This window comes from Mixophyes fleayi, chromosome 6, assembly GCF_038048845.1.
Source record: "Mixophyes fleayi isolate aMixFle1 chromosome 6, aMixFle1.hap1, whole genome shotgun sequence".
Taxonomy (NCBI): Eukaryota; Metazoa; Chordata; class Amphibia; order Anura; family Limnodynastidae; genus Mixophyes; species Mixophyes fleayi.
In genome coordinates this window covers 19,772,898-19,797,934 of record NC_134407.1, presented here as the reverse complement: position 1 = coordinate 19,797,934, position 25,037 = coordinate 19,772,898, and the positions used below count along the sequence as shown (strand labels likewise).

General features: G+C 40.6%; 2 protein-coding genes across 4 annotated transcripts; one reads left to right on the top strand and one right to left on the bottom strand.

Moving 5' to 3' along the window:
* Nucleotides 1-35: 35 nt before the first annotated feature.
* On the top strand, nt 36-5,237 carry TEX36 (testis expressed 36). The gene is made up of 4 exons (XM_075215977.1): nt 36-439; nt 3,263-3,385; nt 4,328-4,408; nt 4,763-5,237. Exons 1-4 carry the CDS (start codon nt 296-298, stop codon nt 5,087-5,089), a joined length of 675 nt encoding a protein of 224 aa, XP_075072078.1. The 5' UTR covers nt 36-295; the 3' UTR covers nt 5,090-5,237.
* A 1,002-nt stretch (nt 5,238-6,239) lies between these two features.
* On the bottom strand, nt 6,240-25,037 carry ALDH18A1 (aldehyde dehydrogenase 18 family member A1). Of its 3 annotated transcripts, none has more exons than XM_075215974.1 (18): nt 24,923-25,037; nt 23,635-23,735; nt 22,358-22,575; nt 21,465-21,614; nt 21,266-21,370; nt 20,549-20,707; nt 18,888-18,978; nt 17,847-17,971; nt 17,572-17,716; nt 16,503-16,576; nt 15,576-15,675; nt 14,094-14,314; nt 12,717-12,854; nt 11,376-11,571; nt 10,607-10,728; nt 9,451-9,637; nt 9,240-9,335; nt 6,240-7,283 (listed from the first exon to the last, which is right to left on the bottom strand). In XM_075215974.1, exons 2-18 carry the CDS (start codon nt 23,729-23,731, stop codon nt 7,102-7,104), a joined length of 2,406 nt encoding a protein of 801 aa, XP_075072075.1. In that variant the 5' UTR covers nt 23,732-23,735; nt 24,923-25,037; the 3' UTR covers nt 6,240-7,101. The 3 variants fall into 3 exon arrangements, with proteins under 3 accessions (XP_075072075.1, XP_075072077.1, XP_075072076.1); XM_075215976.1 differs by having other exon boundaries at nt 20,555-20,707; XM_075215975.1 differs by lacking the exon at nt 24,923-25,037 and adding an exon at nt 24,185-24,204.

Sequence of the window (25,037 nt, the reverse complement as noted above, 5' to 3'; positions counted from 1 at the left end):
AGAGCCGGCTGCTACCAGAGAGTTGAGAACTAACTGTGGCTGGAAACAAACGCTGTTGCCATGGAGCGCGGTCGGCAGCGAATATTGTTACAGTTTTTGTTGTCCTCCTCGCTTTTTATCATGCCGTTACTTCATAGACCGTGATTTATATCTCAGTGGCCACAACAAAATGGCTCCTGTTGTGGAGACAGTTGGGTTTACTGATGTTTTAAATAGAGCGCTCCGCACGGTTTACAGTCGGAAATGGGATTTTTATTGCGGTTTCCATGGCCACCGATAAACTCAAGAAGTCTCCATGGAGACTGAGCTATGTGTGCAAGATCTACACCCTCCCTTAACACCTTGGAGTGGACACTCATCTCTTCAGAGGGACTCTGCGGGCATTATAATGCCAAAGGGACGGTTATACAATCCCCCCACTGAGAGGCATGGCATCTGGGTAAGAGCTCACTCACTGTGCCACAGTTATCACTCAATGTTACATTTCCTATGATTTGCTTTCATCAATAGTATTGATAACATTTAAGTACAGGCTACTGCAATGTCCCTTAGATACTCACCACCATCAAATTCCACATTACAGTTGTTGCTATTTATTTGTCTGTTAAACTCTAGTTTCCCTCTTCCACAATTCAAGTTTGCATCTCCTATTATAATAATTTTTTATTGTTCATTGATTATTTGATGAATACATTATTATTATTATTATTAATTTTTATTTATAGAGCGCCACTAGGTGTCCGTAGCGCCGTACAGGGACAGACAAAATTACAATACGAGGAGAGACAGCACAGTACAGTAAACAATAAGCACAGTAACTCCGTGAGCTCAAAGCACAGCTAGGGGCGGGGGAGGGGAGAGGGGAAGGTCCGCATACGACGGAGTCCAAGAAGGAGGGCACAGATGACAGGGAGATCCCCAGGGGGGAGAGGAGGGAGCAAGAGGGGACGGGGGGGGGGGGGGGGGGGTAGAGAGAGTGTCCTAGAGGAGGAGGGCAAGGTAGCCAGAGAGCAGAGTTAAAAGTGGTGAAGACAGGAGGAGAAGTGACCCTGCTCAAAGGAGCGTACAATCTAAGAGGTGGGGTAGACAGACAGAGTCACAAGGGAGAGAAGGAGGAATGGAGGATAAGGGAAGGGGAATGAAGGGGAAGGCTTTAAGAAAAAGGTGGGTTTTTAAAACCAGTTTGAAACTGGACAGATTAGGGGAAGTTCTGATGCAGGGAGGGAGCTTGTTCCAGTGGAGGGGGGCAGCGCGGGCGAAGTCTTGTATACGCGCATGGGAGGAGGTGATCAGGGGGGAAGAGAGGCGACGGTCATTGGCAGATCGGAGATGGCGGGATGGAGCATGAATAGAGAGGAGGGTGGAGATGTAGGGTGCAGTGGAGTTGGCGAGGGCCTTGTATGTAAGAATGAGGAGCTTGAAGAGGATTCTGTAGGAGAAGGGGAGCCAGTGAAAGGATTGGTAGAGGGGGAGACAGACGAGGAGCGGCGAGAGAGGAAGATGAGCCTAGCGGCTGCGTTAAGATCAGATCAAAGGGGAGCAAGATGAGATTAGGGGAGGCCAGTGAGGAGGAGGTTACAGTAGTCCAAGTGGGAGATGATCAGAGAGTGAATAAGACATTTGGTGGCATCTTGGGAGAGGAAGGGCCGGGTGCGAGCGATGTTACGCAGCTGGAAACAGCAGGATTTAGCAAGAGAGAGGATGTGGGGGCCAAAGGAGAGAGAGGAGTCGAGGATGACACTGAGGCAGCGAAGTTGGTGGACAGGGGAGATAAGAGGTGTTGTCGACATTCGCTGCTTATGAATTGTATTGCTATTTGAAAATCATATGGTGAATATCTACTATCATCATCATTTATTTATATAGCGCCAGCAAATTCTGTAGCGCTTTACAATTGGGAACAAACACTGATAAGACAATACTGGGTAATACATACAGACAGAGAGGTAAGAGAACCCTGCTCGCAAGCTTACAATCTATAGGACAATGGGAGTTAGAAACACAAGGAGGGCATGTGCTACATCATTTTGCAGGGTATATCTACTATATATTTTGTGTTTGGAAAATGCAAATAAAATGTTTTGAGAAAAAAAATCTATTCTTTCCCATGTCCCTATTCTATCAGATGGCTTTTTACCTTTTGTCCCTGTTTTGTTGGATTGACTAAAGACACTACATTTTCTTGTATTATGACTATAAAATTCTCTATAAATTTTTGGCTTTATAAGATGATATTTATTGAAACAGTTTTTGACATTAAAAAAAAAATATATAAGAAAGATGATGAATGCAATTGTAGTACACCAAGGTCCTCCCTAGACAGCACTCGACAGTGACGTGCACTGGCACTGTCCATAGAAGTAATTTTAAACTGTTTTATATTAAAAACAGATTTGAACAGTCTTCCTTTGATTAGAAGGCTTCAGCAATTAGCTTTTATCCATCTAGCTCAAGTCATACAATGAAAGCATGTGTGTGATTGGTTATGTGGTTTGTGGCAGATCAGGTAGGTTTACGGCCTCATGTTCGGCATGTGCTCCTGGGAGTCAGAAATATTAGTCCAAAAACAATTAGCTCTGACATGCAACCCAATACGTTTCAGGGTAAGAACTAGTGCATAATAAAGAAAAAATAAATAAATCTCTAAAATGGAGTTGTCATGAGTAGTTCTTTCAGGCAGCCCAACCAAAGTTGGGACACTTGGGCAGTATGGAATATTATTATGTACCTAGACAGTAAGGCTGACATGGGAGACAGGCCTATGACAGTCTGCAAATAAGACAAGCTGCTGCAGGGACATGCTGCTTAAAGAGAAATTGTACTGCCCACCTATCTCACATAAAAAGGACCACATCCGTACTGCATTCTTCAGTTAGCATCTTCAAGGGACACTCTCTTCTTTGTATCATTAAAGCTGAGCAACCAAAAAGAAATCCTGACTACTATTTGCATGTCTTAAAAAATAACAAAAGTGTTTATCTAAAAAATAATCATGTTTGCTTGTTATATTATGATAATACAGTCTCAGCAGTATATGCTAGTTTTATGTTACAGCCTTTCCGGGATAATGCACATTTTCAATATAAACAAAAGGTAGAGAGATAAAGCAGTGTGTTGAAGTGAGCTGTTTCTTTTGAAGTTGTAATTACCCAAATTAAAGTACTTGTAAGTCTGGGGGGGAAAAAACCATAGGCGAAGTATTCTAATTCTAACCTGCTGTGCCTACTAACACCATACTGTACTGTTATATGTGTACATTCAGTTCCCTCATATTGATGTCAACATTAAATTACCTACAACAAGCACCCAGGATATGTATCACCAAGCAAACACAGAACCAAGGAAACAGCAGAGGCTACCTCATGTGTGTACAACATGGAACAAGGTAGTGTTTCCAACTTCATTATATTGTAGATTCATTATAAAATGCTATTTCTACTCTCAATTATTAAACTTTATTTTGAAAGTCCAGTCAGAGTTCATATTTCTAAGCCAATCTATTTTCTCCACCTTTGCACAGTGTACTAAGCATGAATAGTCTTACAGTATCAAAGGACTTGCTGCTGCAAGATTTTTGTAACATAATGACAATTCAAAGTCCAAGGGGTATATTTACTAAACTGTGGGTTTTGAAAAAGTGGGGATGTTGCCTATAGCAACCAATCAGATTCTAGCTGTCATTTTGTAGAATGTACTAAATAAATGATAACTAGAATCTGATTGGTTGCTATAGGCAACATCTCCACTTTTTCAAACCCGCAGTTTAGTAAATATACTAAGTATAAGAGCTATTGGCACTGGCTCAGTTAAATCATATTACATTGGGCAACATGATACACCGGGGGAGGGGCCGTCAGAAGACGGACATCGGGTACACCTTGTGGAGCCTTTAATTGTTCCTGAGGAATCTTCATACAAGTACATGGAGGGGATAAATTTATTTTTTTCTTCATTTATTTTTTTAACATGTACAAAGTAGAAATTCTTTCATTTTAAAATTCTTTTGTAACAAATAGTATAAAATTAAATTAAAGATCATTTATGTATAACAACCTATAAACTGTTGTGACATAGCTATTGTCATTCATGATACATTGGTTAGGGCAAGAACATAGTGAAAACACAGCACTCTAAATACCACCATTGGTGTGACTTGTTTGTAATGTTCATTGTAGATTAATTCTGCTTTCACATCACTGTAAGCACACCCATATAATCTTGCCCTAAGGAATCTCTGCACTAAACTCTAAAATGAAACATTGTTCAAACTATTTATGGTCAGTGATGAAACGATCACTAGATTGCAATTATTTATGTTTAATTACAGAATGAAGTCCAAAAAGACTATCCTTTCTCTTCACATGACAACAGACACGTTATACAGAGCATGGGGGAATACCTTAATTCTGTAAGTATTTTTTGAAGCATTCACATCTTGAAAACCAGGGGTATCAGCTTCGATTTTTGAACTACAACTTCCGCAATCCTGGTACAGGGAAGTGGTGTGAGAATGTGGATGAGGATTGTGAGTCTTTTAGATCATAAACACGACCGCAAATCTGAAGTTCTCATACTACAAAATATGACTATGTACAAAATACAACAGTAGAATGTTGTACATGAATAATTGACCTTCCAAACTTTCACAGTCAGAAGGAACTTTGTTGTAGTAGAAGATACAAATTGTATTTCTTCTACTCCAAAGCTGCATTTTATAGCCATATCAAGATTATAGATCACCAGTTTGTTTTTTCGTTTTTAGGACCTTGGACGGAAAAAGGCTCCAATTGAGCAAAGACAACACACCTCTCAAAATTTAAACCTTTCAAATCACGAAACTCCTCAGAGACCAATAACTGACTGGAATGTTTATTCAAATTATCAAGTCTCTTACATGGGAAGCCAAGGCACAGAGTGGCCCTTCTGCCGGAGGTACCTCAAACACCACCACAATTGGTCAGCTTACAAGAAGGACCTTCCCGAAAACAATTACATGTGGTTTGCCAATTACCGTATTGTGCCTCATCGATGCTGTCCTTCCAATGTTAGGCCTAAGAAGGGAACCGATGAACCCGTAGACGTACTTTGAAACGCTGTTCAGCGAGTAGTATAAGCGATACACCTTCTTACCTGAAAAGAACACTGTAAACTATGGTTTAGTCTCTCTAACGTAATACCTAAATACAGAGACTGTCAGTGTTGCATGTGTGATAGCAAATAAAATACTGCAGATAGTCTTCGTCAATCGCAATCAATGTTAAACCTTGTGAAATAGGATTGCTGTATAAGTGGTGGCAAGTGTTTAAAAACAAAGTATGTAGTCATCGTCCTGTTTTGTCACCCATTTGTTTACAGTAAATTCGTGTAGGTCAAATTGTAAATAACCATATATCTGAACTGTCCTTTCTTTTCGGCCCAAATCTATATATAGTTGTATGATAGTTAATGATAAACACTTACTGGCTCCAACAGTTGTTTGATTTCAAAACTTCTAAGGTTCTAATCCATCCTGTGTATTTCTCCCCCCCCCCCCCCCTGACACCATTTGGCCAATGGCACCCTACATATGCCAATGTGATGAATAACCAACCAGATTTTCCAACCAGTGCAGAACGATCGCTGTCGGCCATGTATAGGGCTAGCATTAGCCATTCACAAATGTGGATAGTGAATAAAATAGTTTAATCTGTAAAGTGTGTAGCATAGAATTACAGAAAGCACCAATTAAACTTTGCATTTTATTTGGACACGGTTCATTATTCAAGACACCATTATTTTCTCAGGTCAGGTAGTACTGAGCAGTTTGTCCGTTCAAAATATCACCAGATGCTACAGTAGTTCTATAGAATAGAACATTCTTTGTTAGTTATTTTTATAAAGAATCAATAGTCAACATATAGATTCAGTAGAAACTAGTGAATATCAAAGTGATTCTGCAATTTCCTAGTGAAATGAGAGGATACATGCTGAGGAGTATTGTATATACTTGAAAGATCCACTGAAATCATCCCTCGTTGACCTTTAAAATACCATCTCTGGTTACGTTTCTGGTAGAATTGTGTTAGAAATATAGAATTTCAATATGGTTTCCGAAAAGTCTAGTCCCCACCATCATTTACCATCTAAGGAGAATTTTACTACAGGGAGTTTGACAAATGTTTTGAACGGAAATAGACATTCATTTATTCAATTTCTTCAATCAAGAAGGAGCAACTGTACAAATTTGTAAAGTCAAAAAAAAAAGTACCAAAAATATTTTAATTCAAAACAATAAAATGACAGTTTCAAGGTTCTGTTAAGACAAATACATACAGTATAGTAAGAAATCTCAGACCCATAGATGACGTTTACCTACATTAGCCTGTCTTCTTTAGGCCTTAAAATAGGAAAAAAAAGAACAGAGACCTATTAATCATTCGCTAACCTACCTGAGAACAGATCGCAGTGAGCGTAATGCATTATTCCTACACAAACATGGAACTGCTTTAAGCAACGGTCCTCAAACAACCGCAATGCAAGTATTTAAAGGGTCATTTAAAATACATTTAGAGCTCAAATCTCCAAGTGCTTTAATTTGACAAAAGAAAAACAGTCATTAGCAAGAGAAGCTTGCTAACCTAACTATTGTATTACAAGTGACTTTTCACTTCTCAACCAATATCATGATTGTACGGACATAAAAGCTTTTGAGATGGTCGAAATCCACAGCGAGTACGTCTGCACAGGTAACAGTGCAGTCATGAAGAGATTGAACAATTCATTATTACAGATCCCTACTATTTTACCAAGGTGCATAGATTATTTTCCCATGTAGGAGGAAACGGCCTCTCTTACAGCATATTAACTGTTCATTAAAGGGGTTTTCCACTTTAAATAACCCACTATATTATATTGCCTCCCTCTCCAATAATTAAACTTTCTACATTGTAGGGGAAATGTGACAGAGCAGCTCTAATTGCAAGCTTTAGGGGACCCCCCCCACCCCAAAAGTATTATTGGGAATGGAGGGAATTTATTACAGGGGTTATTTAAAGTGGAAACCCCCCCAATCCTGACATTAGCAGAGGTTGTACTGGTAGCGATTGGCAATCAGTCTGGCTCTTAGCTGGTAATTCTGTGTGGCAGAGGAATATTCTCATGTAGATACGTCATACTTCCTTGTTCAGAAAAGTCAGAGACGACGTGATTCTCCCCCCGTAGTAACCACTTGGTAGTGAGGAGCCCCTCTATACCCACAGGCCCTCGTGCATGGATCCTGGCCGTACTGATGCCAACTTCCGCTCCTAGGATAAAAGAGAACATATGATATTGCAGAAACCGTATACACCCTTAAAGGAACATTATCTTTTAGAAGTCATTCAGCAGTAGGGGGACACAGACCATGGGTTACGTTTACGAATAGGTGGCAGAGCAATGGAACTAAAACAGAATCCTCCAGTCATGAGACAGCAGTGTGTCGAATGTTTATTCTAACTATATCGGTGACCAACATTCCAGGTGACTTACTGAGCTGCCAACACCTGGACTCAAGCCTCCGGTCCTGCCATTCCGACCTGGCACAGACCTGCAAGTCCCCAGAATGGCTCTATTGGTATACTGACCCAAATATAAAGCTGCCCTTCTACGGTGCCAATTCAGCAGATCATCATCATCACCATTTATTTATATATCGCCACTAATTTCGCAGCGCTGTACAAAGAACTCACATCAGACCCTGCCCTATTGGAGCTTACAGTCTAAATTCTCTAACACACACACACACACACACGGGTCAATTTGTTAGCAGCCTATTAACCTACCAGTATGTTTTTGGAGTGTGGGAGGAAATGGGAGCACCCGGAGGAAACCCACGCAAACACGGGGAGAACATTCAAACTCCACACAGAAAAGGCCATGGTCGGGAATTGAACTCATAACCCCAGTGCTGTGAGGCAGAAGTGCTAACCACTGAGCCACCGTACTGCCCGTGGATCCTACAGGTCAGGAAAGATGTGCAGGCATTGTTCATCTCCCCCAATTGGCCAAAATGACTTTGGCATTCTGAATTTCATGATCAGTCATCTTCGTTGCATTCTTCTCCAATCTAACTTTTTTTCCGCAGGGACACTTTTTCATCGGGGACTAACAACTGATTCTGACGTAATGACTATCGATGCCAGGATTCTTAAGTACAAAGGACCTTTCCGACCTATTTGTTGGGACCATGAAGCAGACATGTAAACCCTTCTTCCCATGTCCATCACAGAAACCTATTTACCCTGGGACGAGAAAAGACTTTTCCAACCAACGTTTTCATATTTCTCATTTGCTTCTTTTCCTCAGAGGGACCATGAATAAGCTCTGTCTCTAGACTCGCTCAAGCTGCAGGTTTCAATGCCAGTTGCTACTGCCTCCTGAAGTTGAGAAAGTTTTTGCAAGAAGTGGGCTCTGTACAGCTAAACTTCTCCATGGAACCTAAATTTAAAGGTTCTGCAGCGTACTCTTTTTTGAGGCTCTTTATCCTGTTCCCTTGCATTTTCTCACCTGGAAGGTCATTCATCATCTAGAGTGGGGATCTAACTCCAGCTCCTTAAGTTTTCTTATCCGATCTTCCATGAAAACAAGGCAATCCTGCGTATGGAGGGTGGTTTTGGACCATACCATCTGTGCTGTCCCCTACTACTGATGAAATGAAGGTTTTTTTTTTGTTTTTTTTTCATTGCTATATCCCTTTCTCTGCAGTTGCAGGGGGCTTGGACTACCCACCCAGGAACGTGGGTCTTTATTCTGCATATTTTCTTGTCACCTTGTTGTGATAATTATGAATGGAGCAAGGAGCAGGCTGGGTTATAGGGAAGAAGAGGAATCCGTACTTTTATCCAGTACAGGAGTGTTCCCCAATTCCAGTCCTCATGCCCCTCTAAAAGTCTAGACTTTAAGGTTACCTGTGCTCATGTGAGAATATCCTTAACACCTGGACTGTGGGTATGTTTGTGAACTGGGCATTGGGAACCACTGCACTACACCCTCATAGAAAGGATAACAATGGGTACGCATTTAATACTATAGTTTGCACAATGTTTCATGTAGCTTTATATAACAATCCTGATAAAAGATATCTTTGCAAAAGGTTAAATGCTAATCAGGTTGTTTTTTTTTTTATAACAAATAGTTATGGCCATATAAGTATGGACTATTTACAGATTTCCATTTACTAAGTCTTATTAACAAATCAAACTGAAATATTAAAAGAATTTTACCAAGTCCAAAACGGTACCCGTCCGAAAATCTAGTGCTGCTGTTCCAAAATACACATGCGCTGTCAACATGCTGGAGAAAATATTCTGCTGTGGATTCTGTAAAGTGAAAAAAGAAGAAATAACATCACCCCCATTACCATTAAATGTAATAAGCAAATAAACACAGACACAGCTTAGCAGCGATCTAGTAATCACAGGGTAGGATGCTCACCATTCTCCGTAACGATAGTATCGGTGTGAGAACTGCCATATTTGTGGATATGTTCAATAGCGTCTTGTACTCCATCCACCACTTCAATGCAACACTCCAAATCTCCATATTCCGTACGCAGGGATTTCACCTCGGAGGGGCTGAAGGTCAAATAGGAGGCAAACCTGGGACCAGCGTGGATTTTTACCTGTACACAAAAACTTATTCCTTAAATGTGGTGGGTTTTTTTGTTTGTTTTTTTAATTATTAAAATTGTACTGATTATTTTATTTACATTTTCATCATCCAAGACCATCGTGGCTACCAAACGCTAAAATAGTGAATTGATAAAGGCACTTACATTAATTTAACTACACTAAGTTGGCAGGAGAATAGACTATTGGTTGAAGCACATCAATGCTTTCTGCATAATGTTACTTAAGGGTCTTGGTTTTTAGAATGCTTTAGACCAAAGGTGTCCAAGTTCAGCTTTCAAGGGCTACCAGCAGTTCATGTTTTCAGGATTTCTTTAGTCATCCACAGGCGAGTTAATCTATTTGGCTGGGACAGTAATTATTAGACCTGTTTCTACAGACTGAACTTAGGACACCTCTGCTTTAGACCTTCAATGGCAAGAGTATATTTGGCCAAGTTACATAAAAAGTACAGAATGCAAATGTCAAATATTAAATGCATCTCTCACAAAAAAGGTTTTGAGTTTAAAACTCGGTCACACACTGCTTTCCTTATTTTAGGCAGAAAAAGAGTAAGCAGAGATGTGCTTCATGCAGATACAATTAAAACATGGGAGAGGTTTGTCAATGCTTCATATAAATCCCGTACAAGTTCCGTCCTGTGGTATAATGCAGGGTTTCCCAAACCCAGTCCTCAGGGCTCCCTAACAGTGCAGGTTTTCCATATCTCCTTGCTGGAGCACAGGTGTATTCATTACTGACTGACACATTGTAACAGATCCACAGGTGGTCCTAATTATGTCAAATGTGATCCGGAAAACCTGCACTGTTAGGGAGCCCTGAGGACTGGGTTTGGGAAACCCTGGTATAATGATTGTTATTGATCCAGAGGTAAGGAGAGAACACCTGTCCATAACTGTGCGAGGGCTCTGTGATCATTACAGTAAATGCAGAGATTTAAACTGAAAGAAGATCTAGGTCACCTGTTCCACTCTCAGCATGTCAATGATCTGATCAAACAGCGGGGTTCTCAGGACATCCTTGTGGATCAGCAGAGTCTCCATGGCATTGCAGGCAGCAGGATATTCACATTTTGAGTCTCGCACTAGACGTAATGAAACAGATCATTCAGAAGATTAATAAACAATACGGTGCTGGTCATTTAGTCTGAGAAAGTGCTGGGCATTTAAATCATCGAGACAGATCTGAAAACATTAGTAAGTCAAGATGAGGAGATGACGACTTACTGTACCATTCTGCACTGTGTGTAGCCACAAGTGTCCCCGACAAATGCTCTCTTATATTGGGGTTAATGTGAAGAAACGGTTATCTGCAACTTAATGTTATTATTAACTTAACCACTGTGATGCCATGACTCCCTCAGTAAAAATACATTAGACATGATCCCAAGGCCTTCCGGACTCCATCACCGGGTATAAAGGCAAAACACTGCACTACACTCATTATGACCTCAGGTATTTTCTTTTCCTGTGTGTGTTCAGGGCACAAATGCATCCAACCCTAATCATGCCCCTCTATCCACAGTCACAATATAGCCTGGTCCAATTCTTTAGCTTTTATCTTCCAATCATATGTACAGAAGGTGTTTTTGTAACATTACGTCATCCAGCGCAGATTACAGCAATTCCTTAGTCTTTGCTCATGGATTTATCATGGAAAATCATTACTAATGAGAAGAGATTGGTTTTTCGTCATCTGAAACTAAGAAATATATTGCTGTAAACTACTTACCGATCCTCGTGACCTTTTCCACGCTGGCGTCAGAGTCCACATAAACATGACATATGCCTTCGCTGTGCCCCATTACGGGTATTCCTTTAGCCGCTTTCTGAATGTCCCGGACCAGCTCAGAAGAGCCGCGGGGAATGATCAGATCAATCAGTTTGTTTAGCCGGCACAGATCCTCCACCTCTTCTCTTGTGTTCACCTGGAATTCAGAGGATGTTTAATATCTTACTAGGACAGTGTTAGCTAACCTGTGACACTCCAGGTGTTGTGAAACTACAAGTCCCAGCATGCTTGGCTGTACTTGTGGTTAGCACTTCTGCCTTACAGCACTGGGGTCATGAGTTCAATTACCGACCATGGCCTTATCTGTGAGGAGTTTGTATGTTCTCTCCGTGTTTGCGTGGGTTTCCTCTGGGTGCTCCGGTTTCCTCCCACACTCCAAAAACATACTGCTAGGTTAATTGGCTGCTATAAATTCGACGTGCCTGAGCTTGTGTGTGAATCCCCAATGTAGCAGGGATGTGAGTGAGTTCTATGTACAGCACTGCGGAATTAGTGGCGCTATATAAATAGTGATGATGCTTTGCCAATATATAGCATCTTATTGCTGAAAGGGTATGCTGGGACTTGTAGTTTCACAACACCTGGAGTGTCACAGGTTAGCCAATACACAGCTTTACAAATAAACGTTTCTTCGTATGATCTGTATATGCTTTTATCACTGTAAGCTTGCGAGCAGGGCTTTCTTATCCAGTAGTGTTTTATTACAGTGTTTATTACCAATTGTAAAATGTTACGGAATTTGCTGGCGCTATATAAAGAAATGTTCAGGATTTAGCTCATTAAAATAGATGAACGGATGCACTTGCTGTGGGTTTAGAAGCAGGTCTACCCACAAAATTACACTGCTGCCTTCAAAAACAGCAAAAAAAAATAAAATAAGTTAAAAGAAAACAAAAAAATACCCCACCAAACAAAATAAATAACAAAAAGCAAAACAAAAACACAAAACTATGTACACTAAGGGGCATATTCAATACTTGGCGTTGTAGCCAAAAATCTCGCAGCATGCGCACTATTACCATTATTACGTTAACAGTGCGCGTAAAAACCGTTATTACGGTAGTTTTCTCGTTGAAATCCAGCTTACTATTAACGGTAATAGTTTTAACGCCGTGGAAAACGCAGAGAATTGAATATGCCCCTAAATGTTATCTTTAATTATTGTTGTATGAGTAAGTAACGTGTTCAAATTAATATAGAAAGGTACACACGTACCATTGCAACTTCAGGCCAACCGAGACAACGTAAAACACACTCATATGTGCAGGTTTGGGTACATACCAGCTGGATTGCGTCTTTTACTCCGTGAATAGATAGCGCTTCCTGGGTAAGACGGTACAGAGTCTGATTGCTGTTAGAAGCCTCCTTGCCTCCTTTCAGCAGAAGACCATTGCCACTGGAGATAGCCAGAGCGGAAACCTGACATGGGGCAGAAGACGAGAAACTATAACATGACAATCGTCAACCAAGGACATCACACATTAGATAGAACCTACCTAGAACCTACCTATTCTGTAGGTAGGGAGTCAGAAAGGAGTGTCACATAGAATTAGGAGTCATTAAGGAGACTAAAGCATAAAAAATGAGTAACTTTGCACCTGGCCAAAACCATGTTGCATTGGTGGGGGAAGTAAATTTAAAATCTGGGGAGAGATTTATAGTTGGGATAGGGCTTGTCCTAGATCAACCTTACATTTCTGTGTAAAAATAAAGCTATCAAGGATTTGTAGGCTACATGAAAAAAAAAACCGGCAACATTTCACTTATGTGCAAAATAATAAACTCATTTGCCCCCCTTGCATTGTAACATGGTTTGTCCTGGAGAACATTTACTCCTTTTTTACCTTAATGACTCAGGCCCTCAGTGTATACTAGAGAAAAAAGGGAGGAGGCTGCGCTGCGGAACGGTGATGAATAAATAACATATGTAAAAATGTGTGTGTATATTGTTGGAGGACCTCTTAAATGAATGAAAATGAGCAGAAAAATAATACTTCTTAAAAAAGCACATTTAATAATACATAAATATAAGTGTATACTGCCAATTTAAAATCCAGAATTCCTCTTCTTAAAATATAAGAGGATTCACTGCTGACTCAATTAAAAGTAACTGTAAACTGTATATTTTTAAATCATAACTAAATCATCGGTGCTTAAGCTGGATCCAATGAGGTTTATTTAACAAGCAAGTAAAGCCACAATCTGACATTGATATATAGCAACAACAGTGTATTACAGTGATGAATATTATACATGCAATAATTGGGAGTGTTTATACTGAAACACACAAGTCCAGCATGCTCTCTCACTCCTCTACAGCAAATTGCCATGTTAGGAGGAAGGCGATTCTCTAACAGAGCAGACAAACAGTGAATGACAACTTTGCAGACTTGCTGTGTAGAAGTGCACTGTATTGATTGGTCGATTCATACACAGAGGCGGGACTAGTAACTGAAAAGATTGTAATAATCGGACGTAATGGAGTGGGGAGCGAACACACTGTTATTTTATCATTGCGGTCTCTACGCCATCGCCACTTGGATGTACCAAAGCTACCTTAAGCTCAACATGGCCAAAACTGAGCCGATAGTTATATATAAGAATTCCTGGAATAAAAAAAAAAACGAGTTACTGAACATGAATTACATATTAAAATACCTGTGGAAGGCAGTCTGGCCGAGACTCAAAAATAACCAACAGGACTCCGATGGGTACGGTCACCTGCTCCAGCTCCAAATCCTTAGCAATTCGCGTTCTGCGGATCACACGTCCGACACTGTCCTGGGAGGAAGCTGCGATCTGCCTAAGTCCTATGGCCAGGCTATTTAGTTTCGCTGTTGATAGGCTTAAACGTTTCAATAGAGAAGGAGCCAGTCTTCCTAAAGTACAATAACCAGAATGAAAGAACTGTAGTCACATTTTGCAATTGTTAGCATGTTGTACATAGTGAAACATATATGACCTTTCCAATGTATAAAGTTAAGTTAAAGAGCACAGCTGTGGAGCTGAATAGCGGAATGGAAACAGTGATCAGGCCAGGAGGTGGTCACAGCAAGCGGCCTGTGCAAATAACCAATCAAAGTTAAGGTCCCTGAAATGACGAGCACCTACAGAATAAGCTTTGGTCATAGTAACTTAAAATCCACTAAAACTATGAGTTTTTGGTAGCATACATATTGAGGATAAGGCACGCTCAATTTTTTGCTGTCAGCACCCACACTATATAATGACTATTCTTGGCCTTAAAAACTTCCATAATTGATGATTGTAGTCACATGTCCTTAGGTTCACTAAGCACCGTCCGGTTTAACATTCCATAGCCTCGCCCGTCCCGCCACGCACAACATTCCGTAGCCTCGCCCGTTCCGCCACGCACAACATTCCGTAGCCTCGCCCGTCCCGCCGCGCACAACATTCCATAGCCTCGCCCGGCCCGCCGCGCACAACATTCCGTAGCCTCGCCCGTCCCGCCGCGCACAACATTCCGTAGCCTCGCCCGTCCCGCTGCGCACAACATTCCGTAGCCTCGCCCGTCCCGCCGCGCACAACATTCCGTAGCCTCGCCCGTCCCACACAACATTCCGTAGCCTCGCCCGTCCCGCCGCGCACAACATTCCGTAGCCTCGCCCGTCCCACACAACATTCCATAGCCTCGCCCGTCCCGCCGCGCTGAACATTCCGTAGCCTCGCCCGTCCCGCCGCGCACAACATTCCGTAGCCTCGCCCGTCCCGCCACGCACAACATTCCGTAGCCTCGCCCGTCCCGCACAACATTCCGTAGACTCGCACGTCCCGCACAACATTCCGTAGACTCGCACGTCCCGCACAACATTCCGTAGACTCGCACGTCCCGCACAACATTCCGTAGACTCGCCCTTCCTGCCACGCACAACATTCCGTAGCCTCGCTCGTAGCCTCACATGCCTATTTTCTTCTTATGGTAAATCTGAAAATGGCTGGAAGTCATTAGGATTATGTTTGAGGACAGGGTTGAAAGCGCACACTTGATATTAAAGTAGAAAACTACAAATTTCTCCTTTAATAGATCGTTTGTTAGATAAAGCTGTAACAGTCATTTAAATAAACAACATCTCTCTTCAAATAAGCGGTAAGGTAGTCCGATCTATTCGTAGGGTTTACCTTTTTCCTCAGCCAACTCCATGTCCTTCTTATTAGCAAAGAGAATCTCGTCTCTGTGGTCCGTAAGCAAATCAGCTAGGTGAAAAATAATTTCTGCTCTCTGTTGAGAGAAATTACGAAAATATCACAATTTATTATATTGGCCAATATGACTTATAAAATAAACATCACACTAGACACACAAACCCTAGTTTATGCTTTTGTCTGATGTTCAGTAAGATGAATGTATATATAGACAAAAGGTACATATCCAATAAAAGATTTTAATAAAAAAAAAAAAAAAAAAAAAAAAAAAAAACACACACAAAAAAAAAAAACGAACAACGACACTGTAACAAAGGGTATGGTAAGCCCTGCAGTCGGAATATTGTTCTTATTTTTTCATTACTCCAATGAAAATAAATCCAATAGGGAAATTCTAAATAAACAGTGTTGGAGCAGCTTTAGTTTATGGTCACCATTAGGGAGGTTTAAAAACTGAAGCAAAGTAAATGAGAGACACCGTAATATAACCCCAGGGAGCTTCCTGCTTAGACAAGATCGGCATAACGCATAATTCTAGAGAGGAAAACAATAGTCTGTCATATAGCAGGGGCTGATCTGAACGGTCTAACCACACACTATAAACTGTGACTTTCCTGGAAAACTCTGTCCCATTAACTTATACAGAGTAAGAAAATCTGCCTAGTTTACAAAAGTGTACAGTTTATAAATATAGGTTATTAATATATGAATTTAATGTTTTTATATCTAGTTTGACTTTAAACTAAAGCTTTTATATAATCACATTAAGAACTTTAATTTTGCTAAATGGTTTCTAACCCTATGAGTTAGCAGTAAAAAAAAAAAAAAAAAAAAAAAAAAAACAAAAAAAAAAAAAAAAAAAGGCAGGTTCCAGAAGTGTCTTTAGGAACTTGTTCCAAGTACCTGCTCAGGCTGCAGTGCGGCCAAGGTCCTTCCCCCAGTCCGGGACATTTCCGCCTGTTGTTCAACAGTGGGTCCTAGAAAGGATCAGAGGAGACCATTACTCTGACTTTCCTGTCACAAGATTAATGACAAGTCATTCTCAGAATTCTATCCTCTGATACAATTCTACGTGCAGGTTGCCGTACCAAAGAAAGGGTTAAGATGCGGGAGAGGATGGTGGTAAAAGAAGACATTTGTAAGTGGAGCAGATCATAAGAGGACCGCTTTACAAGTAACTGGAAAGTCCACTTGTGCAGACCTTATTTGTGTTATGTACTTGCCCATCAAAAGTTGAGCAGTTTATATTTGAAAGAATGATACAAAATAACAAAGATGCATAAGCACCAAGTGGGAAAAGATCAGGGGGTAAATGTATCAAGCTGAGAGTTTCCGGCAGGTTTGGAAAAACAATCAGATTCTAGATCTAGAATTTATTTAGTACATTCTACAAAATGAAAGTTAGAATCTGATTGGTTGCCAAAGGCAACATCTTCAGTTTTCAAACCCGCAGGAAAACTCTCAGCTTGATACATTTACCCCCAGGCCATGCATGAAGAGTAGGGAAATAATATATAAACCTATATTGAGGAGCTGAACTGTTCATAGTAAACAGCAATATTATTTCTGGCCTCTAGTACACAACTCTGATTTTATCATCATTGTCCTTTATTTCTAGGACACCAAGATATCCTGCAGAGCTGTACAATTAGGGGGATAAAGAAAGACTCACAATGCTAACACAATAGATTATATTCAAGCAGATGGTGAGAATAGCCTGCTTAATACAGCTTACAATCTAATGACCACAAGCTGTACCAGTCAGATCTTTTCCCTGATATAGCACATTGGACGTGAACTTTCTTCATATAGAGGTGCAAATGACACCAAAATTATTGGAAAAACAAACTGTAAAGAAAAAAAAATTGTGCGAAAATACAAACACACAAACACACAATCCTAAACAAAAATGAAAAAAAAAAAAAAGCATAGATTATTAATTAGTTCTGAAACTATTATTTGTTAAACTCACCGGCAGGTTTTACTTCAGAAAAGAAAGTGCCAACCTTCTTCCCCTCCATAATATCTGTGATCACATGTCCGGATATTTTAGGATGAGTTCCATTGGCAATGACAACAGACGTGCCACCTTGAAGGGCCCACAAAGCAGCCTTCACCTTTAAAATAAATAATAATATTTAAAAAAAATGTTCAATCACATTAAAAAAACAATATCCAGGTAAAACGCCAAAAAGAATCATTAAATGTGATTAGGAACATCAAACGGAACAGTGAACAGAAACGCACCTTCGCCTCCATGCCTCCTATACCAACTCTTGATTTGGATCCAAATGTCACCGATTGTTGGTCTCCAGGATAAAAAATGTCAATAAGTTTGGCATCATCTGACCCGGGGGGACTATCAAAAAGCCCTAAGAATAAAAGCAATCCATAATGTCCAATGAAATGACAATTAGGCAGTGCACATAGATTTGATACAAAGTTTACATCTTGATTAATAAAAACATATTTGAAGTTATTCCAACTGGTACATTTGATGATTTCCAAACCAGCCATAATGAAGTCACATACAAAGCTTGAAAACTGCAATTTTGAATGAAATGCTTAATAGTAGCCAGTGGTGCAATTTTTATTTACACTAATTATAGAACAATTAGGAAACATATTTCCCCATTAAGTTACCTTTTGGGAATATGCCAAGGACCTGACTTAAGGCTATAGAACTGTGTGGTTTAAATTGGTTTATGGTCATAGTATCTATTACACCGGGTATGTGCTATTTATTTTTTATTTTTTGGGCTAGTAGGGGGATAAATAATTGCAGTGATGAGCATAGCAAGTCCCCTGGGGTATCTCGGTCCATCAGGAACCTATAATCACGGACCAGATGTCCCTGGATGTAAATGCAGAACACTGAGTAACATTCTGCACTAGAATATAGTCTTCTTTTTACATTGACCACAATTTATATTCAACCTCTGCAGGACAATGAGACACAGGAAATGACACAAAGTACATAAGGACTCAATTCATTGTCCTAGAACAGTGTTGGCTAACCTGTCACACTCCAGGTGTTGTGAAACTACAAGTCCCAGCATGCTTTGCAAATATATAGCAGCTTATTTCTGGAAGGGTATGCTGGGACTTGTAGTTTCACAACACCGGGAGTGTCACAGGTTAGCCAACACTGCCCTAGAAAGTTTTTAAGGACTTTGCATGAGTTTCCCAAACAAGTAATACACAGAGGAAATGAAAGCAAACAAGTAGGGGCCAATTTCATGTTACCAAACGTGTATGCGGGCTCAGAACACAGTGATATATCAATACCTTCCACATCCGACAGAACAATGATTAAGTCTGCCTTCATTTCAACAGCTAGCCGTGCCGCCAGGCTGTCATTGTCCTTTATGCTGATCACCTGTGGAATAAACCAAGGTCATGGAAGAAAACGTACAAATTTCCAGATGAGGAGAGAGAGGTCTGGAATCTATTGATTTAACAAGAAAGCAGCCAGCAAGGAAGCGGATGAAGACAACAGCATGCAAAGAAACAGAGGAAGACTGAGTGATAACACATTAGATGCTGGGGTTAGTTCTAGAGAAAAAGTCTCTAATAAGTTCTAAAATAGTACAAAGGCATTAACAAAATAGCATTAATAAGCAAAATGATAATCTATGGATGTTAAAAAGGGACATCATGAGGTTTGTTTTTGTTTCATCAAAAAAAATATTTAATATCCCCCAATTGATAATAAAATTATATGTAGATCTTTTCTAAAACCTAGGTGGAAATTATGAAGCTCCACAAATGCTGTGCACATTTTTTGCCAAGTGCCAGCCAAATGGTGGCAAATTGCAATGAAAACTAGTATGTTTAAAATGACGCCTGCAAATTGTGATTCGTCCCACCTACTTCATAGAAGACATCTGCAATCTCTGTGGGAGCTGCAGGAGGCATAACACAGCAAGTGAAAGCAAGGGAGGGTGCTTAAAAGTTAGGGTTTGTTTTTGTAGTGCGAGTATATAAAGCAGGCACAGCTTTGTTTGAAAAATACAGATCAGGTTGATGTTGTGTTAAGGCCACAGCCCTGTAATCTATTCTACAAACCCAGTGGGTGGTGTAGTGGCGCCATGTAAATGGCTTTACCCAGAAGTCCCTTCTCCTTTTGGAGAGGCATCTTTGTATACATTGTTGTAATAACATTGCAGCTCTCTGCTGAACAGTCAAGCCTTAGTACTGTAGAGAAGCTGATCACTTTCCATCTTGTTTTCAACCATAAAAGCTTTTTACAAAAAAATAAGAATAAATTTACAAATACATTATCAATTGGAAGATATGAAGTGAAACATTTTTTCAGTTGTTGTTGAGTGAATGCTCCAAGTAAAAGCAGAGGAGGGGTGAATAAGCCATAGTTGGGATGAATTGAATAAATCAAGCACATCAATCAGTTAACAGGTAGGGTGAGAAAGAAAACCAGCAGAAAGGGTTAATCCTGATGAAACAGCAGGAGTCGTTTCCTAACTCCAGTGCCTAATCACCTGCCATTTATCCTCCAGTCACTGTTACTTTGTACATCTAATTTATAGTGATTCCAACTGGCCTAAAGCTCCAATGATGTCATAGGTTCCTAGTGAAATGATTGGCTGTGTCCTCATTTACATTGGGCCAGGCCACAACATGGCTGCTTCCACTGTGCGCAGACAGACAGATCCCACTGTGGTCTGTCAACTTTCAATTATATTATATGTGCTCATCAAACAGTTTATATACATATTTTTTTTTTTAGAAAGAAAAAATCTAGACCCTACATGCTGTGATATGCATACCACAAGTGACTGAATCCTATGTTATGACGGAGCATCCCTAAGCATTAGGCACTGCAGTTATACGTCACCCGTCTTCCAGCACTGCGTTATTTAGCCATGCCAAGCATTATAGAGAAAAGCAGCTCTGCAGGCCTCCTGAGCCCACAGGAATACTTCACCCACATTTACCCCCTGGAGATCACTGTTTGGTTCAGGTGGAGGAACAACAGCGTCGTTGGTGTTAATGATCGGCACGATGTTCATCCGGAGTAACTCGTGCAACGTGCCGTTTAAGTTCCGTCTTTTCTGTTCGTCGTGGAAATCCAGGTTCGTGACTAAAATCTGGAAAAGGAAATATATTTTTATAGTTTTTTAATGTGCAAAAATAATGTAACCTGCACCAGCTTCTGGACGGTTTAGGAAAAAATTAAACACACATATTGAATTGGTTGCTATTAGTTACCACAGCTTTTTTGTTTATTTACAGGTACCTGTGCGCCAGTTCAAATAAATGGCAATAACTTTATTGTGCCCAGTGCTGGCGACAAGCCCAGACATTTCACACCAGTCTATTGCCGTGGGAACCGAGCCAGGTCTCCACCCTCCCGCTGGGTGACGGGTTCCTTTCAGGTGAACCCAGATGGACAGAATGGCAAAATAAATATCACATATTTCAGATACCACGTGACTCATCTGTCTGCAGTAGATGACGGCAATAAATTAAAGGCCTGATTTATTGCACTAGGATATGCTGCTTTCCAACAAGGGCAAGGTCTACAGATAGTGCGAGTGCAAAGATGGAGCAAACATATTATAAAAACGAAAAGGATAAATAAAGGTTGTAACAATAATTCCCATCTAAAATTTCCTACATCCAGACATAACTCCTCGTCTGCTTACCTGGGCTGCACAAATACTGTATTGTGTGAACATGGCCTCATAGAGCGCCATAAGTCCGCTCTGGCCGGCGGCTGCACAAGCACGGGCCTCCAGCACCGGAACTTGCTGGACAAAAGAAAGAAAATACAAAAATCAACACAATGAAAGAAATGCACCAGGGCTGCTCTGCATCAGTTCTTACAGGTATCTGACCCCTCACCATGTCTTTCAACTGGTTCTGTCCCGAGTGCAATGCTTGCCTGACACTCTGAGACAAGAGGATTTCATGGCGGAGACGCTGTTTCCCAAACGCCACAGCACCACTGGTGACAATCATCATTTCCCGGCCTTGGTTCTGCAGCACAGAGACCTGAAGGAGGAGGTTTGGTTATAGACTCAGAACATTCATCCACTGTTCAAACTATACTTCTAGCTGTAGATTTTGGAAGAGTGCTCAACCTTAGAGCAATAATCCAGAGCCATCCCTATCTACAAATAATCCTGAATGTTAGTGTACAACAGCTGTGCTGCAGTACATTCTTATATAAGTATGGTGACTGAGGTGTCATATTATAGTTAGTAGCCTAGGTTTCTGTGATGGTGACAAAAAACACCCGGTATGGAATTGTAAGCCATGCATGCAGAAGTATTGATATTGGTGGATATGAAAGGCATTAAATATTAGACAAGCTGGGTAATAAAGATAATTAAATAGACCAGTGGTTCCCAAACTATACGCTGCGGTTCCCTGGGGTGCCGCGGCCAGGGCCAGCAGTGAGCGAGGTAGGAGGGGAGCGCTCCTTTCTGCCTGCCACCCCCATTTGTCCACCGACCGGGCAAAAAAAAACAAAACAAAAAAACCCCAAAAGCTTACATTTATGGCACCTAGAAATACTTCTTACGTTATTTTGACCCAACTACTTAAAAAAACGGGACTACCCGGTAATTATTTTGGCTTAGGGCTGCCTTGGAAAATTATGGAAACCCTAAGGGTGTCTCGAACTGAGAAAGTTTGGCAATCACTGAAATAGACACTAATATAAAATGTTATGCTACTCTCACCAATCGACAAAGCCCATAATACCAAGTTAGTAGCCTGCTAGAGTCACTTACCTGCTCTACAATGGAAGCCAACCTTCCAAGAGCCAACCCACACTCATCGCCTCGCGTTACAACAGCACTTCCTAGCTTCACCACAATGCGCTTAGCATGTTTCAGCTCACTGCGGTGCGCAAACGGCTTTCCGTGTGAGCGGACAAGTGGCATGGTTATAAAGGGGATATTGCTCCATTGCCTGTAATGTTGCTGGGCCGCGCTAGAGGCAGGAATATCTAGGTTATGAAGCAGAAGACAAGATAATCAGGCCCACAATACACATAAAATACTGGCTGTGAGGTAAGAACTGAAGCTGGTACTCCCAGATACAGGAATGCCAACATAATGCTAACACTACAGCCATACAATAAAAATGAATACTAATGGCAAAACATAAATTCGCATATTTTAATTGAAGAAACTTGTTTAATGCAAATAATTTTAAAAGTCCTATATAATAACATGACAAACTATACAGATGCTGTATCCCAAGCAAATATTAGCTTTCAATAGCATAGCACAAGTTAGATTAATGAAATGAAAGGTCTGTCAGGTTGCTACAGGTTAGAGGGCATTTTTTTAATTACACAATGGATGAAACTAAGGGGTATATTTACTAAACTGCGAGTTTGAAAAAGTGGAGATGTTGCCTATAGAACCAATCAGATTCTAGTTATTTGTTTAGTACCTTCTACAAAATGACAGCTAGAATCTGATTGGTTGCTATAGGAAACATCTCCACTTTTTCAAACCAGCAGTTTAGTAAATATAACTCTAAGGGCTAGATTTACTAAGCTGCGGGTTTGAAAAAGTGGGGATGTTGCCTATAGCAACCAATCAGATTCTAGTTATTTGTTTAGTACCTTCTACAAAATGACAGCTAGAATCTGATTGGTTGCTATAGGCAACATCCCCACTTTTTCAAACCCGCAGCTTAGTAAATCTAGCCCTAAGTCTTAAAATATGACAGATCAACGGCTTCAGGTTTAAACAATTATGGAAACGCAATGGTAAATCTTATGCCTATGAATAAAGATTGCATAATGACAAGTTCTTTAGAAAAAAACAATTCCTGCTTTATAATAAATGGAGGATATGAATATTATTACATGTAATGGAGATAATTTCTACTTTTTCTGTGTACGTAAAGAAGTATATAACTGACTAACCTCATGTATAATAAATGCATCGATCACACATCACTGTCTGCTTCAGATATTGTTACGGTGTATTTGTAGTTACAATTACACGGTAAAGAGCAATCATCATACAGGAGACTACAAACAGGTACCTACATTTCAAATGGAATGACGATGCAGTGGTCCGAACGCGGGAGAAAATAGATTGTCCGTTGGAGCGTCCACGACAACTCAGAGCAGCCCGGGATAACATTTTGCTGCGGAAAAATGGATCAAAACTTGTCAAAAACAATCTGTAACAACATAGCATAATAATTGCAGACTTTCACAGTTAACAAACACTGTAATAAGTCTGTTAATATGTAACAACATCAACAATTAACTCTGTAGCGACACAGACAAATCCACTTAGCACCGAGTACAGACCTGATATTTAAAACAAAGCAATTAAAATTTACATATATTACTTAGTATCTTACATAAGCGAAATAATTTGAATTAAAAACAAAAAAACTCTGTGGCTTGTTATAAATAATAATAAATAGCTACTGCTTGTTTAGTTGCTAGAAGAAAAAAAGCATGGCAAACTTTGTAAACAAAGCTGAGTCAATCTGAGGGTCTCCAGTTATTGTGGAACTACAAGTCCCTGCATGCTCTGCCAGAACTCATACTTGAATAAGACCAGATTTACCCATAAATGACTCACATATACAAAAGTAGCAGGACTTGGGATGCAAAGTCCTATACAGTGTTTGTATAGAGGATTGTTGTGTGCTGATGGCTGCATGCATTCAACCACCAATGAGATGTCAGAGATGCACAATACACTCACAAGCTGATGAAATCCTAGTGCAGAATTGCAGTAGATCGTGTAAAAAACTCATCATAAACCAAAGGGTGGGCAACTTCCACTGTCCATGTGATGCCACATCAGCCAATCACAACAGTCTGAAGGGGTGCACGGATTTGGAAAAGCAGCTGTGCAACGTGCACCTTTTATCTGCTCCCGATCTTTATATGGCATGGGGCAAGTTCATCTCCTCCATTGATCTTATGCTTTCCAGAAATACGGTCATTTAACACAATCAGCAAAAGATATGCAATTGGAAAGATTCCTAATGGGACTAAGATATACCTCTGCCACGTTGTCAGTCAATGAGAGGGAGCAGGCACGCGTCCCAAACCAACACACAGAACTACCTCCAAGAAAGTGCAAGGTGTCACACCTTCAATATCTCACTAGCATGCAATCAGGGCACTGCACAGGCAGTTTGCTTTGCATAATACAAATCGTATAAGAGCCATCAGGGCAGTGTAAAATAAACAGAACGCATGCAGGATAATTGCACCTGACGCAAGGTTTGCTGACTATGCAGATCCCTGAATGCGTTTCCCCCAAGGAATCAATCAAATCAGAGGCAGGACGCTCTCCACCATCCTCTACCTTGTTAGAGGTCCGCTATGTCCCGGGAAACTCCTGATTTGTCAAAAATTTGGACAGCACAAGACTGTCCCGGCTGGCAAGCGAGACTGCGCATGTGCGGAAGACTCTAGGGGCG

What these genes read in the sequence shown, in the direction of transcription:
- TEX36 (XM_075215977.1), top strand. Translation starts at nt 296, where the DNA reads ATGGAGACTGAGCTATGTGTGCAAGATCTACACCCTCCCTTAACACCT. An exon ending in CTGAGAGGCATGGCATCTGG is followed by an intron (nt 440 to 3,262) that starts GTAAGAGCTCAC and finishes GTGTACATTCAG; the next exon opens with TTCCCTCATATTGATGTCAA. An exon ending in TGTGTACAACATGGAACAAG is followed by an intron (nt 3,386 to 4,327) that starts GTAGTGTTTCCA and finishes GTTTAATTACAG; the next exon opens with AATGAAGTCCAAAAAGACTA.
- ALDH18A1 (XM_075215974.1), bottom strand. Translation starts at nt 23,731, where the DNA reads ATGTTATCCCGGGCTGCTCTGAGTTGTCGTGGACGCTCCAACGGACAA. An exon ending in GGCCAGACTGCCTTCCACAG is followed by an intron (nt 12,855 to 14,093) that starts GTATTTTAATAT and finishes GCCCCATGTCAG; the next exon opens with GTTTCCGCTCTGGCTATCTC. An exon ending in ACATGCTGAGAGTGGAACAG is followed by an intron (nt 9,638 to 10,606) that starts GTGACCTAGATC and finishes TTTTGTGTACAG; the next exon opens with GTAAAAATCCACGCTGGTCC.